The sequence below is a fragment of the Pinus tabuliformis genome, chromosome 9 (genome assembly GCF_031772625.1).
Source record: "Pinus tabuliformis cultivar Carrire ecotype Pingquan chromosome 9, CPIR1, whole genome shotgun sequence".
Classification (NCBI taxonomy): domain Eukaryota; kingdom Viridiplantae; phylum Streptophyta; class Pinopsida; order Pinales; family Pinaceae; genus Pinus; species Pinus tabuliformis.
In genome coordinates this window covers 1,955,583,523-1,955,600,485 of record NC_142307.1, presented here as the reverse complement: position 1 = coordinate 1,955,600,485, position 16,963 = coordinate 1,955,583,523, and the positions used below count along the sequence as shown (strand labels likewise).

The following is a 16,963-nucleotide window of genomic DNA, read 5'->3' as shown; positions in this document are numbered from 1 at the left end:
TTCCAACAACTTTTATACATGAACGACTCTGGAGTTGTGGAACTTAAAACCTTCCAGTTCGACCTAAATCTCATTTGTAATGTATCCAATATAGAGCATGGAGTCTAGACCCTTCAAATGCTAAACGCAATGTTCAACAAATATTATGCCAGTAGAAAAAAATTATTTTATTAATAACATCAGTTCTCATGCATCTACTTGTATTTAAGTAAGCTATCTTAAAAGAAGCATCGTAGTCTAAAAATTGAAATGTTCTCAGCTTGCATGGAGTAAAGACTAATCAGGGACTCTTATATAAAACATCCACTTGTGGAAGGCCTAAATAGGAATAATAATGTAACAACACTCTGCACAGCATCAATTGTAAGAGAGTACTTTTGTTGTCTTACAAGAGTAGATAAGAATGAGCTCCAAATCATGGTTGAGACCATAATCATCTGCTATCTGATACAGTCTGCCTGTAGAGTGCAATTGATGGAAGTAAACAGATTCAATCCATAGCAAGGACATCAGTTGCGTGATTATCCACATTCAGCTGAATGGCATTTGCAAGCTTTCATACAACATAATAGAAATTTCTTTCCTATTAATTATTAAGAAACCTAAAATGTCACAAAAGAATTGCCACCACTGCATCACACAGATCAAGATTTTATGCAAAGGTAAGCACTACCAACAGCAAATGTATACTGTCTCAGTTCTAAAATGAAAAAATATACCAAAAAAATCAAGCTTTCTTTTCTCAAGATTGACCATTTTCAACAAGAGTTTCTCCATGGTGGACTGCTTGCCCATCAATTCCACAATAAGAAGCCTCGCACATGGCCTTGGGAATGGGTCGATTGCCAAAGTCCTCAGGAAAGCAATCAAATTCTGGTCCAAAATTAAACTGCACTGTACAGTTAGGTTGATTTGGAAGGGTGTAAATAGAAGCTGCAGGGTAATATCTGCCACCATTTATATCCTTGAAAGCAACACCTTGACATATCCCATTTACAAAGAATAATATCTCACTTCCTGCACACAAATTTTAAAATGGTGAGGTTAATGATTTCAAGAGTTTGAGAAAATGTTTTAACAAAACTTGTAACATAGACAAGGCCAAGAAACAAAATCAATAAAATGTGGCCAATAGAAAGATTGCCACAAACAAAACCTTGTTATTTTCCCTTCCACCTGATGATATTAGGCAAATATATGGCAAATTGGATGGTCAACTATTTTGGATGCTAGATGCATAGGGACAAAGAAAGGGCTGAAAATAAATAGAGCCCATAAACAAGAATAGAAATAGGAGTTTCTCTCCCATTATTGCATTGGTTTTAGAGACATTCTCAAAATAACAATAGCATGACTTGCTAGATTCTCATTTCTCAGGCTTCAGCAATGTGACCAAGAATAAAGGAAGCATTATTTGGGTTGGAACCAAATTTCCACTGGGACACACTTAAATGCATACTTCATAATTTAAAGACACATTAGAATTCAATATAGGATTTAAAAATGGATTAATAAAAGAGTTAGCAACGACAAATGAAAAGAAAAAACTTCCTGACCAAAATAGAACTTTTTCATTGAGGAAAGAAGATATGCAGGTAAACAACACTCTGTCTGGATTAATCAATGAATATGTGTTCAGTATACTTACAGGTAATTCATGATTTCCACTTAATTAAGATTATGGTAGTAAAATCCATTAGACAACATATGTTAAAAACAAAGGCAAGTTACCGTTGGCACTATGCCAACCTGAGGCCAAGGACTAGAGCTGAATCAGCTGCCAGGCAAGCCGCCCTGAACTACCACAACACTGTGCCTCAAGAGACCAGAGACGGGATTGCAGACCTGGAGAATCAAGCCAGAGACATCAGAAAGAGAACCGGCACTGAGGGAGTTGATGCTCAGTTTGAGTGGATTCCTGACCCAAGGCTAATGAGAGCCAGAGAAAATCTGTATAACAGAACCATAGAGCTTTCCTGAAACGTGAAGACAATTATGGGTTTGGTGATGCAAGAAAATATCCAGGCCAGCAAAACCATGGAGGATAAGCTGGACAAGCTGAACGACAAGTACACAGTTTGTGTCGAAACGTTCCACCACATGAGATTTGTCACCAGGGACTCTCTGCACTTCACTCTGCTCAAGCGCAGGATGGCGACTTCTCAGGGCGGGAAAGAGATCACGCCCAGAATCAAGAGGGAGCCGGGAGGCACCTCGGCAAGCCAGCGATCAGCGAGGGCCCTCTTACAGGAGGTACTCCAGAGATGCCCATCATGCTGGAAGAGGACCACTCTGTCTGATCTGTCCCTTGTGCAATCTGTGAGCACTCAGTTTTGGCTTCACGCCCTATGGGCCTGTTATTTTTGTCCTTTTGATCAAAATGCTAAAGGTCAAACAATTTGTCGAAGTCATGGCAACCTCGATGAGGGGTATACCATCACCTAGTTTGTTACCGAATCTGTTCATGTTAGCATGTTTAAGGCTGGTAAGGAAAATACTGGCAATCACCACAAAAAGTCCAGAAAGGAACTCTACTGCCGGTGGTCAGGGTTGCAATCTGACCAACCGTGCCCATCTGATGTCAAATGTAATCTTCTGTTTTTGATAATATAATATAGCTCTCTTACTTACAAAAAAAGAAAACAAAGGCAAATTGCAGTTACGAATGTCATTTTCAAATAACCCTTAAAACAAATGACCAGGCTGTGAGAAACCAAATAATAGATTGAAAGCACACAGATTACAAGCTCTCTCTCTCTCCCCCTCTTATATATATAGGGCACATTGTGCATCAAAACATGTGAGAGTGGTTGGAGCTAGATACACCTCAATTGCAACAACTTGGCCAAAGGATCCCTGTCATAGTCCATGTGCCTTTGCCCCTTTGATTGGAAGCATCCACCCAAAAGAATAAAATTAATTGATCAAGAAGAGGTCATAATAAGTTGACACGCTAGTACACCAAAGGAGGCTAGGCCACCAATCCAAATGCAACTGCGTTGCTGCACATCAAAGCGACGACAAATATTAGAGGGTAAAGCATGCATGCAAAGGTTTGCACTCAGATTGTGATGGTGACAACTGCTCCAAGTTGATGCTAGACCACAACCCAATTTGTGTCGTATGTATGTATGTATATATATATATATATTAGTGTTCCACCGATTTTCTAGAATGCGGGTACACATCCAAGTGACATATGGAAACCAACAGCCCAGAATTTAGGGAAGTCAAGGTCCCCAACATAGCATACCTTGCCCCAAATATTAAAAAATTATAAATACAGATTAAAATCTTAAATTTACAAGTTTAACTTTTATCATTACCTTTGTTTTTTTTATCGTATGTGAATGTGTCTTTGGGAGGGGAGTGTCCAAGAGTACCCGTAGATGTCAGCATGCTCTATTGCTCCCTGGGTGTGGGAACACTGATTTCATATGTAAGCACTCCCACGGTATGTTCCCTGTCATTCCCAACATGCTGCGTAGGATATGAAACATTCCCAATGGCATTCCCACAGTCTATGTCACACAGTTCGAGTTCGAGTTCGGGTTCAGCAAAGATCAGATTTGGTTCGCAATTTTTTGACGAGGCTTGAATGAGGTTCACCATTAGGTTTTTCTGTATAAATTTTCTATATATATATATATATAATTTAAAATGAAATATAGCACAAAATAGTAAGAAATCAATATCAATAAACATTTATAAAAAAAAAAAAGCTATCATATACTATATATATAATTTAAAATGAAATATAACACAAAATGGTAAGAAATCAACATCAATAAACATTTATAAAAAAATGCTATCATGGACTTGAAAACTGCAAAGATAGATTGCAAGCTTGAGATGTGGCATGAGATTATGAACTTGAGCTATGGACGTGGTCAATGGCCAGGCATGATGTCCAATGAAGTTTGCCAAATCTCAAAAATAGGATCGCCCAGTGTTGCGGGGGAGCACCCCCCCCAAACCCCCTCGATCCTGTTCCCAATCCGCGCTCCAGGCGGGAGCGACTCAGGAGCGCGCTCCCGTAAAAAAAATTGTGCTCCCTGCCTATTTCCGGAGCGAAGCAGGGAGCATCGTTCCCGTTGCTCCAGGAGCGATTTTTATAACCGGGGAGCGGTCAAGGAGCGATCGCTCCTGAGCCCTCCTGGAGCGACATGAGTGACCGATGGGAGCGAAACGCGCGGAAAACAATTCAACCAACAAAAAAAAAATTAACAACAACAAATAAATAAAATAAAATAAAATTTGGCGGTAAAAAAAAAATTGTGGAAAATTTGTGAGGGAGGGAGGGTTAAATAGACCCTCCCTCATTTCATTTCATCATTGTCAGATTGAGAGTGAGATTGAGATTGAGAGAGGGTGAGAGTGAGGAGCAAGGGGAGAGTAAGAGAGAGCAAGGAGAGAGTGAGAAGCAAGGAGTGAGCAAGAGAGAGCAAGGAGCAAGGAGCAAGGAGCAAGAGAGTGAAAGAGCAAGAGAAAGCAAGGAGCAAGGGGAGATTGAAGAGCTTGCAAGGGGAGATTGGACGCCAAAGAGGTAGGCTCTACAATATTGAATAGAGTGTCTAGCAATTTTTTTTTAATGTTTATTCCTAAATAAATAAATAAATTTTTCTCTATTTCCCATTCCCATTCCCGTTCCATTTTTTAAAATTTTGCAGATTCAAATTTCAAACATCATGGTTATATTTCTTGGCATTTTCTTCTTCTTGGTTCCTTTTTTGGTTATTATGGTGTTGGAGAGTAGAAAAAGGAAAGTTGAAATTGAAAATGAAGAAGGGGGACATAGTGGATTTGATGAAAACCCCGGTGAGGAGGAGCTGGAGGAGAGTGAAAATGAGTTAGCTCAAAAAACTAAACAAGACCAAACCCCATTGTGGAAATATGTTAACAGGCCTAAAGCAGGGAAAGGGGGTGGAACCACTAAATTTCATTGCCCCCATTGCAACAATAATTACACAGGTTCATACACCCATGCCAAAAAACACCTCTGCGGGAAAATGCCATGGGATGGAAATAAACAAATAGGAATCAAAACTTGTATAGGTGTGTCAGCAGCAAATAGAGCCAAATACATAAGGGAAGAGGAGGAAGCCCAATACAAATCTAAAAAATCAAAGGGTTTATTTGAACCAAGCTCACAATCACATGCACAAAGACCTCCTTCAGCATCCTCCCAAGGCAGTGGATATGGAGGCACAGGGTCACCAGGTTTAAGGCGTAGAACCATACAGATTTCCTTGATGAAGGGTGTAGGAATGAAGTGGATTCAAAAGTTTACAGGTTTCTCTATGCATGTGGGATACCATTCAATGTTCTTCGCTCACCTTATTGGCACGAAATGGTTTCTGCCATAAATGATGCCCCTAAAGGATACAAGAGCCCTAGGTATGACAAAGCAAGAACCGTTGGACTTGATCATGAAAAAGCAAAAATATCACATTCTTTGAATAGAATGACAAGTTCTTGGATTGACCATGGGGTGTCCATTGTATCTGATGGATGGACAAATGTAAAAGGCAACCCATTGATAAATGTTCTTGCTTTGTCTATTAGTGGTGCCATCTTTCTTTCAGCATATGATTACTCAGACAAGTTCAAGACCGCCATCAACATTGCAGAACCATTACTTGAAACAATTGATCGTATTGGACCATACAATGTCATCCAATTCATCACTGATAATGCTCCTAATTGTAAGGCAGCGGGCGCAATTATTGAAGATAAATACCCCAACATATTTTGGTCTGGGTGTTTGGTTCACACAATGAACCTTTTGATGCATGATATTGTTAAGAACAAAAACAAACAATACAAATGGATTGACGATTTGTACAAAAAAGGCAAACAAATGATAAAATTTATTACAAACTAAGTCACATGACACGAGGACACGAGACACGGAGGACATGCAAATACGAGTATTCAATACGAAACGCAGCAACCCGGAAACAGGACAGGAGGGACACGTTTTATATATATTTATTAAAATATATATATATATATATATAGTTTTTAATACATATTAAATTGCAGGTTGAAGCTTATCTAATCAAATTAAAATATAATTACTTCAAAGTTCATAGTTCATTTAAAAAAAAATAGAAACAAAATTTAGAAATTAGAATGTCATGTGCTTGGTCTTGATTCAGATCCAACTGTGTTTTTGGGGGTCAATAATGAAACAAAGATTATAAATTTATAGATATGTACTTTGATATTAAACTATTAAACAGTGGTACACTGCATGCGAGCTCTTTTGATATAATCGTAACTAGAACAAATTTGATTTCAAAAGCCAAAGAAAATTAATAGCTCGAATGAAAACCTAGTGGGTTGAAAATCGTCTAACATAATCATTATTATATTATCGTAACATTTGATTAGATGACAGTGTGTCTGAGTAGACTTATTTATATTTGTATACCGGCCCCAGAATTCGACAACGTAAGCTGCAAACGGAATGGTATTAAGACACCAGTTAAGGTATTTTAACTACGTCTATGCCATATGGTCTACGACTTACCTGAACCTCACACACGCTGCCAAGTTGCCAAAATTTCCAACGACCAAACAACTCCAAGGAAAATAGCAAAAGAACCCCGAAAAAAATAATTACATGGGCTTTAAAGCTATTGATTTCGTGGAGTACATATTCAACTGGAGAAAAAATGTTAGGGCAACGTTTTTTAGACTCAGAAAACTCGTTTTCCATTACTAGGACACGAAGAAAACGACAAAGTACGTTTTATGTTTTCCACGACACATTCAAAAACGTTTTCGGCACGTTTTAGGGTGTTTTTCGTGTCCGGCACGTTAAATACAGGACACGAGACCTTGGAGGACGTGTCCAGTGACTTAGACTACAAATCATAGCAATACCCATGGCCTTTTTCGCAGTCACTCAAGATTGGAGTTGTTGAAGATTGTGAGGACTAGATTTGGTATCTATTACCTCACCTTCAAGCGCCTTTTGAAGGTAAGAGAATCATTGGCTAACATGGTATCAAGTCCACATTGGCAGGTATTAAAGGAAAGGGCTACAAATGCAGCTGACATGCAAGGTTTTGAACAGGTGGAGGAGGCTGCTCTTGATGGTATGTTTTGGGCACGTGTGAGGCAAGTATTGGATTTCATCAAGCCCATTTATCACATGATTCGGTTTGCAAATACAGATAAACCAGTGATTGGCGAGGTGTATGAGCAGATGGATACCATGTTGAGGCAAATAAAAGATATTGTTCATAACAGTGATCCCAACTTGTACAAACTGATTCACAATTGTGTGTGTATATGGTGGGATAAACTTAATGTTCCACTACATTGCTTGGCATATATCCTTACGCCAAAATACTACTCTACATCTTGGTTGGGCCAACCTGCACCAGGGGGGGGGTTAGGGCCAAACCCCATATAGATGAAGAGGTATCTACAGGATATTTGCAAGCATTAGAAAAGTTGATACCTGACAAGGAGGAATGTGCTAGTGTGCATCTTGAAATAGGCAGATACTTCAGTTGCACTGGTTTGTTTGGTACCTTTCATGCAATGGAATATAGAGACAGATTTGATGCTCTCACATGGTGGGAATCATATGGCGGCCATGGAATTTTGCCAAAATTGGCAAAAAAAGTTCTCTCACAGGTTGTAAATACTTCTTCTACAGAGAGGTGTTGGAGCACCTACAGCTTCATACATAATGTGAAACAAAACAGACTCAATGAAAATCAAACAAAAAGCTTGGTTTATGTGCACTACAACTTGAGGTTGTTGAGTCATTACTGTGATCGGGCTTATGAGGATCCAACATATAAAATTTGGGACAACCACCCAGAGGATGATAATTTGGAGGATGGCACTATACATCTTGAAGAACTGAAAGCGGAACTTATAAGAGAGGAATATGAAGCAACAACCATGCCACCTCCACCATCCAGTAGCAGTGCTCGATTTCCGAGTCTTGTTCCTTTGTTGTCGCCGCCTCCACCTACACCCTCACGTGGAGGGCATGTGCCTTCTAGTTCTGGTCGTCAGTCTGTGCGGGAGACTCCTAGAAGACCACCACGACCTGCTCATACATTCGTGGCAAGGGCCACATGCAATAGTAGATAATAGATTTACAATTTACTTGTCTTTTCTAGTTTCTATTAGTTTTCATAACTGTTTAGTCTTGACACTTTCATATCATAATGATATTTTTTGTAAACAATATATGACTGTGACAATTTAAGTTCGAAGTTTGAAGTTGGCAATTATAACTCATTGGTAATGATTCTGAATTATGAATATGATGCTTCATGAAAGTTGTTTCATTTATTTTATAATTCATTTTATAACATTTCATTTCATGTTAGATATTATTTATTGTAACGGTTAAACTTTAAACTTTAAACTTAGTTTACAAGTACAACTTTGGTGATCAATGATGATAAATGTTATATATTGAATTTTCGATTTTGAAAGCTTGAAGTTGAAACTTTAAGATTGGTGAATCATGATTCACGAGACTCAATATGTTGTATGTTACTAACTTGTGGACGTGGTTGATGAAGATTATAACTTATAGATGATTGATGTTATATGGTTGATGGTTCAATTATCAATCTATGTTTTTTTATGTTTTTTATATCTAATTCATCATTCTACATGTTTTTGTTGACATATATGTATCAAAATATAAAAAATATATATATTATATAAAAATCGCTCCGAGATTCGCTCCCAAACTGGGAGCTTTTGAAAATGTCGCTCTTGCTCCCGCTCCCAAGTAACACTAGGTTCTCGCCCAAGTTTGAACCTCAAGGTTGAAGTTCGGTGAATCTTGTGACATAGCACATAGTTTAACAAGAGCATCCCCAAGGGTAGGGGAAACACTCTCATGGACCATTGATACAGCCATACACACTCACAAACATACTCTTGAAAAAGAACTTACCTGGCTATTCCTACACAAAACTTTGATGCTGTTGAATTTTGTAGCTATGTCCGGTCTTCGTATTGATATATTTATTGATGTACTTGTTCATATAAAGCATGTTCTTCATGCTCATGAGAAAATCAAATTTTTGTATTTATCAAAAAGACAAATTTAAATTTTTTGAATATTTCTTTTAGCACCACAAGTGTTCAAGTCGGCCCTCTATCCTACAAGTCACTTAGCTAGTATTGACACCCACTTGACCAATGGATTCATAATATATTGAAGACATTCATCTTCCTCTCCAAGCACAACTTGCTCTGAGCATCAAGCAATATATTTCTGGGCATACGAAGCAAGTCAAGGAGCAAATTGAAGGCATAGAAGTCTCTTGGAAGGCCAAATTTTCTCTATGATATATCTCTTGGAAAGATCAAGCACATCTGTGGTTTGGTACTGTGCTAAGAGGACGACTTGTTGTGGATCCAGGAGGCCAAAAGTTCTGTATCTATCTCAGAGCAAAAGGACGAAATTCCTGTGATTCATACCCTGAGGAAGATATCCGAACTCTGTGATTGTGCAAGAAGGGCAAAAGTTCTGTGATTTGCACCTGTGACATAGGGTCGAAGTTCCATGGTTTGAATCTGTGACATAGGATTGAAGTTCCATGGTTTGCATCTATGACAGAGGGCTGAAATTCTGAGACATATCTGTGAAGAAGGGAGCCACATCTTCTATGGTATCTCTGTGATTACAATCAGATTGAGGAGGGCCGAGACTTGGGCACTTCGTGGATGCTCTTACTGGTTAGTTTGTCCATAGCTTTGACTTTGATAACTCTTGTTGAATTGGTTCTCTAAGGAAAGATTTGCTGGGTTTTTACCCCAAGTGAGTCTTCCCAGGGTAATTATTTTGTTGATATTGTGCACTATGATCTCTGCTTTCTTATTCTTGTATGGTTGATTTTCTGAAGTATAGTTACTTGATGAAGAAGCTGTAAATGTTAAAAGGATTGTATATATAATCATCACAAGTAAATATCAGTTTTCAGAAATAAGTACATCGCACTAGAATTTTTAACACGGTATCAAAGCTTTGGTGAAGTAAGAAAGTTGAAGATCACACCTTGTTGAATCTCTCTCTCACTCAAGGAAGAAGTCTCTTGTCTCTATCTCCAAGATTTCTGAGCGAATGGCTCCCACTTGCAAGGAAGGCAACGAGCTTGAAAGAGCATCTAACTTCAAGGCATGGAAAAAGAGGATTGATCTTGTTCTAGAAGAAGTTAACATGAAGTTTTGCAATATGTTCAAGGCAAAGTAACTCAACCAAGTGATGATGAAGAAAAGGAAAGATACAGAAAGTGTGAGGTAAAGGATCTAAGAATTCTGTTTGAATCTCTCAAGGACCATTTAATTCCATTTGTTTCAGAATTGGCTACATCAAAGGAAGTCTATGATACTCTTGTTAATTTGTATTCAATCAACAATATTAGTCAAACGATGTCTTTAAGGAATCAACTTCGAGATGCAAAAATGTCAAAAGATGAACCTGTGGCCTCTTACTTTATGAAACTTGCACACACAAGAGATCAGCTACAAAGCATTGGTGAGGTCATTTCTGAATCTGAATTAATTACTTCAGCAATCAATGGCCTACAAGATTTATGGGATTCATTTGCAGCTGGCATCTATGCTAGAAAGGATACTCCAAGCTTTGAAGAATTATGGACCTCTTGCACACAAGAAGAATCTAGGCTTATTGCTAAATGAGAAATTAAAATATATGCTGAAGGAGAAGCTCAAGCCTTTGTTGCAAATTATAGAAGGAATAATGGAAAGAAGAAGTTTGGTTTTCAAAATAAGGATGCAGGTAGAAGACCTAATCATCAAGGAAAAATAGATTTGTCTAAAGTCCAATGTTCTAGATGTCACAAGTTTGGACATTATAGAAATAATTGTCCCGAAGCATCAAAAGACAAGAAGAGGAAGGGCAAACATCATGCATCTACAGCAGAAGATGAGGAACATCCCAAGAAAGTCAAGGATGAAAGTCACGAGGATTTCTATTACTTCTCTTACAGGTTCTGTTGAAGATGATGATATATGGGCAATTGATAGTGGAGCATCAAGGCACATGACAGGAGAATGTGACTATCTCTCAATTCTATCGAGAGGAAATGCATATCACAAGGTAGAACTTGGAGATAAGAATAGCTACCTCGTTGAAGGCATTGGAGCCACATCTATCAAGTTGGAGTCACGAGAGAGTGCTCATTTCAACAACGTCTTCAAAATGTAAATAGGTTCAGTCTTCATAATTATCATTGTACTTCTATCAAAGCAAGAAGAAGAAAATTAAATTTTTATTATTATTAGTTTTATTAGTCAAAGCATGTTCTTCATGCTTATAGGGTCATTTGAGTCAAAAGAGAATTTATTGAGTCAAATAAATGTAATTGAGTCAAAATCCCATTTGGACTTCTTGTAAGAAAAGGAAAGATATTTTTATATTGAGTCAAAGAGTCAATTTGTCATGCACAAGACCAAGTCAACCCTGCCTGGATAAGTCGGCCTAGAAGAGGCACCTAATCGACCTCCTTGACATGTATAAATAGAAAGCAGTTCAACCTCATTTGTACATATAGCCATCACTTCGATTTTTGTGCAAGAAGAAGGAGAATTTCAGCGAAAAAGTCAAAGGAAAGAGACACTTGTTTTCTGCCCTAGTTTCTGTTCACACATGCGAGTTTTTTGAGGCAGTTTTTGTGGTATTGCAGGCCCGAAATTTCAAGAGATGACCAGTTTTTTTAGATTTGACCAGCGTTGACTTCTGTTGACTATGATTTGTTAAAGATGGAGTGAAGGAGCACTGTCTTGGGTCTTTGTGGAAGTCTTTGTCTTGGCCTTGTGTCTTGGATATCTCACTTTGATCTGATTCTATAAGAAGAGGATTTTCTTGGGTTTTTCCGCTTGTGGAGTTTTTGCCCTGGCTTGGAGCCTAAATCTTTGTGTTCTTTGTCTCTTGTGATCTTCACGTTTTGTACTTTGGTAATTGCTTGATAAAGAACATACATTTTAATAAGAAGCCAATAAACATTCACAAGTAATTATCAAGACAAAGATATCAATAACCTACATGCATCTTGATTTCTCAACATGGTATCAGAGCTAAGGTTAGGAGAAGGCAGGCAGTTTGAAGATCACTTCTAGTTGGCTTATTTGAAAACTATATTGCAGCAGTCATCTCTCCAAAAAGGAAGATTTGAAAAAGACATCCTCTTAGCAGCTCCCTCTCTCTCAAAGACATCATTGAAAGCTCTTGGAATCTTCATCAAGTTCTCTACTATTAATTATTATGTAGAATATGACAAGCACCAGAATTCTGAAAATTATTCATATCATAGAAGCAACAAAAATCTACTCAAGGTATTGATCCGAAGTTTGTAGCATACAAGAAGATCAGAAACTTATCTATGATCCGAATTGCTATTCTATGTTTTGAAGTCTAAGTTCAAAGAATAGTCTGAATTTATGTGGCTTTGATTGAAGTATGAATTATGAGGAAAAATATTACATTACAGTAATTTTAAGGTCTAGCATGGGATTCCATTGTTATTTTATAATATTCCTTAGGAGGCCCATTTTAGACCTCAAATTTTATCTAATTGAGGGCTATACATATCTCTAAGATGCGAGCTACTAGAAGATACATATTTCTGAAGAATGCTTTCTATGGTTTATGAATAATTACTAGACCAAGCAATAGAGAAGTCCAAGCCAAGAAAAGAAGACAGAGACCTCTATCAAGATCAGAAGCAAAAATAAAATTCTTTTAGAGCCTGTGAGAGAACCTATATAAATTTGAAGTTTATTCCTTGATTCTTTGCATTCTAAAGCTAATCTTCAGACCAAGCTTTAGATAGGATAATATTAGAAATACATTTAATAAGTCCTGAGGTTGATTCGAATAACTCCAAATTCTATGAACCAGTGGAAGAGATCTGTTGTATCTGTTTATCGTAGGCAGTTCTTGGCTGCCAAACTGCGTCGAGAAACCAATTCAACCAATCTTTAGGTTCAAGCTAGCCCTCGAACTAGAGGGGGCTCACTGAAGTGTTACGAGGCTTTAATGTTGTTCACTGTCATTGAACAACAGCCTATGAAGCACAATGGCCAAATCTAGAGGTTTGTTGTATAAGTGGTTGTTGATGAGTCACAAATCCATGCTTAACAAATAAGGCCTTCTCTTGGAGAGGCTTGATCAAAGTGTCACCATTCAACTATAACAAAAAACATAGCTTAAAAAGTTTTGATAGAGGAATGGAGGAGAAATTAAACAATTAAACATCCTTCCTGGATGTCTAATTATCTAACTAAGAGTAGAAACATCTATATGAATCTCTACAGTGAACAAAAATGCATCTAAGCATAGCATAGAAGCAACAATTTAATGATTTATGCAGTGTTGATAATATCACCGAAATATCGACGATATTTGTAAATATCGCGATATTTTCGGTGAGCCGAAATATCGCCGAGAAAATATCGCGATATTTCCAAAATATCATCGATATTTCGGCAAAATATCGTGCAACGGCTTAATTTATCGCCGAGAGGCAGTAGAAAATCGCCATGCGGGTTATAAAATCCGGATTTTGGTTTTTTATGAATCATTTTCATTTCTGATTGCGACAAGGAAGGAGAGAGCTATGTGCTTGCTGCCAAGGAAGGTTTGAGCGTTCCATAGCTATTATCGCCACCAACAACGAAGATTTCATTGATCTAAGCTTCAAGAACAGTGAGACAATTTCATTTCTTCCATTAATAGGTATGTTCAAATAAACCCCTATTTTAATGAATTTTTTGTTAGTTTTAGGATCGTTCTTGCTTGCCTATTTGCCTACAATCATTTTGCTTGATTTTTTTTTCCATTTGAAAAGATTTTCATGCCCATGAGCAAATGCAAGGGTTTTAAGTTTTTAAATTTTCACGTTTTCTCCATATTTGGAGAGCAAACTCTCATTTTTTTTGAGTTCATAGCTGTAGAGGCTATTTATTAATTTTATTATATATTAGGGGTTCATCTCTATAAAATTTCTTCCCCTTAGAAATTAGTTTCTTATTGTGCAATGTGAAGTTGTGAACAATGAGGTAGGTTTACCGTTTGCCTATTTCTAAAAGTAAATTCTATGTATGAATTTATGAAATTTCAAATGAATTTATGAATTTTCAATTTTCAATTCACATTGCAAAATTGCAAATAATGTAGCAAAAAAACTGTTTTGTAAAATGATGTGGTTATTAGTATTACTTATTAAGTTACTAATTCCAAATTTTTTTTTTGCCCTAGGTTTGAGTTAGCCCACTACAAAATACAAATATGCCAAAAGCCTTGGACCCATTTTGGGAGTATGGGAACCCTGATGGTGGGACAAATCGTGAATATCTTACATGCAAATTGTGTGGGACCAAGATGATAGGTGGGGTTACACGACTAAAATACCATCTTGCTAGACTCAGTGGACATGATGTTGGGATTTGTACAGTTTCTAGTCTGGAGCTTATACAAAATGCTCGAGGCAATTGATGAAAAAGATAGAAAGAAGGAAGAGGTAGAAAGAAGCAAAGCTGAATGTGCAGGTAGATCTTTCGGGATATCTTCTCCTGCTTTTGATGTTGAGGGTAGTGGGAGGGGCTCCACAGCTGGCACATCATCACCTGCTACTACTAGTGCGACTGTAAGGTCATCATTTTTTGTTCCACGAACAAGACCTGGAGCACAACCTGGCATAAAATCGCTTGTTAAAAAAAGGAGAAGCAAGAGGCAGATAGAGTCATGGGAAGGTGTATTTTTTGGAGCGACTTACCTCTCAGCATCACCAAAACCGATCCATTTTGGCAGCCAATGTGTGATGCTATTGCTGTTGTGGGCCCAGGGTACAAAAGTGCCACATATGAGGAGTTGCAGGGGCCAATTCTTCAAGCAGAAAAGTAGGACATCAACTCTAGATTGGGGGAGTTGAAAAAGACATGGGAAGTTACTAGATGCTTAGTGATGTCTGATGGTTGGACAGATAGGAAGGGTAAGACCCTTCTAAATTTCTTGGTACATTGTCTTAAAGGTACCATGTTTATTAAATCGTTGGATGCATCAGAACATATCAAAGATGCAGCAACGATATGTGAGTTGTTAGATGGGTTCATTCGGGAGATTGGTGTGCAGAATGTGGTGCAAGTCATAACAGACAATGCAGCTAATTATGTGTCTGTCGGCAAGATGCTTATGGAGAGGCATCCCACATTGTTCTGGACTCCGTGTGCGGCACACTGTCTCAATTTGTTGTTTGAGGATATGGGGAAAATCTCCTTCATCAAGGAGGCGGTTGATATGGCTAGGAGCATCCCCAAGTTTATTTATAACCATGCTTTTGTTCTTAGCCTCATGAGGAGGTTCACTAGAAACAAGGAGTTGCGGCGTCCTTCCGTCACACGTTTGGCCACAAACTTTATTACTCTTCAGTCTTTACTTCGATGTCAATTTGAGTTGAAGCAAATGTTTGTGTCTGATGATTGGCGTAATTGTAGATACAACAGGAGATAGGACGGGGAAGCCATTGCAAAAATGGTGTACTCTGAGACATTTTGGCATGGAGTATAAGAAGCATGTGTAGTTAGTGAACCTATAGTAAAGGTTCTCAGATTGGTGGATGGGGAAAAGCCTGCAATGGCTTATTTGTATGAGGGCATGGATAGGGCAAAGGAGGCCATTCGTTCTTATTATGCAGACAAGGGTTCTGTTGGCCTTGATAGGCAGATGATGTTATGGGATGTGATTGATAGTCGGTGGACAGGGATGCTTCATCGACCCATTCATGCAACATCACTCTTCCTCAACCCCGCATTTTCATACAAATGCAGCTTTGATTTTGATGGCGAGGTGATGGAAGGGCTCCATTCCTGTATTCAGACGATGGTACCTGATCCTGAGCTTCGTGGCAAAATCAATCGTGAGATATAGTCTTATCGGGATTGTGTTGGCCTATTTGGCTTTGATGATGCTATTAGGGAAAGGACCCTCTTCATGCCACATAAGTGACAAGTCATCACTCATTAGAAATTAGAATTTTCAATTTAGAATTTCCTTACTTATAATTCTATTTTTTTTAAATTCAATTATGTAACTTTTATTTGAAAGTTTAATTATGTTTTAAGTTTTTGAATTTTTTATTTCATTATTTTGTTGTAGATATTTGGTGGCGAAGCTATGGTGCAAGGGCACCAAATTTGCAGAAATTGGCCATACGAATCTTGAGTCAAACATGTAGCTCTTCAGAGTGTGAGCGCAATTGGAATGTATTTGAGAAAATACACGCAAAAAAGCGCAACAAGTATAACCTTGAGCTCAAGCCTTCAGTTGAGCAATTACACTTATTGTAATTTTTAACTTTTAATTTATGACCTTCAAGTGTCAAGAGTCAAGACTCATTACTTTTTTTGACACTCTTACAAGTTGGACTTCACACGCCTCAACGATTTGGTGTATGTGCATTACAACATCCGACTTCGAGTGAAGCAAATAGAATCACCAATGGATCTAGATGCCATTTCCTTAGACAATATTGATGCATTGTCTTCGTGGAGGGTGGAGTCCGAGGAGCCCATCTTGGAGGAGTCACCTTCATGGTTAGAGCCAATGGCAGATGATCCATTAGAACAGGGGCAGCAAGAGGAGGACTCGGAGTCGGAGGAGCAGCAACACTCAGAGGAGGAGCAGGAGGAGGAGGACACTGCGGGAGCATCAGCATCAACACTATCTGCTATAGATATAGGAGAGCATAGCCCCATACCTAGCACTCATTATTTGACATTAGGTGCAGAGGCAGGGTCAGGGCCTTCTACTACTAGGGGCAGGCCTGGCAAACAGCCCATCATGTTTTCCCGTAAAAGGGGGAGAGGGCAGTGATTTCAGATAGATAGTTGCTAGTTTTATTTGTTATGATACATATAACTCATGATGATGAGATACTTTTATATATGT

At 38.2% G+C, this 16,963-nt stretch overlaps 1 protein-coding gene across 1 annotated transcript in view; it reads right to left on the bottom strand.

Annotated features, from left to right (window-relative positions):
• Window positions 1–336: 336 nt before the first annotated feature.
• The window catches only part of LOC149156809 (protein TRAUCO-like), a 39,604-nt gene continuing 22,977 nt past the window's right edge, over window positions 337–16,963 (bottom strand). The window contains exon 2 of the mRNA XM_089445248.1: window positions 337–1,017. Within this exon, the coding sequence (XP_089301374.1) occupies window positions 743–1,017 (275 nt within the window). The 3' untranslated portion in view covers window positions 337–742. The remainder of the gene's footprint in view (window positions 1,018–16,963) is intronic.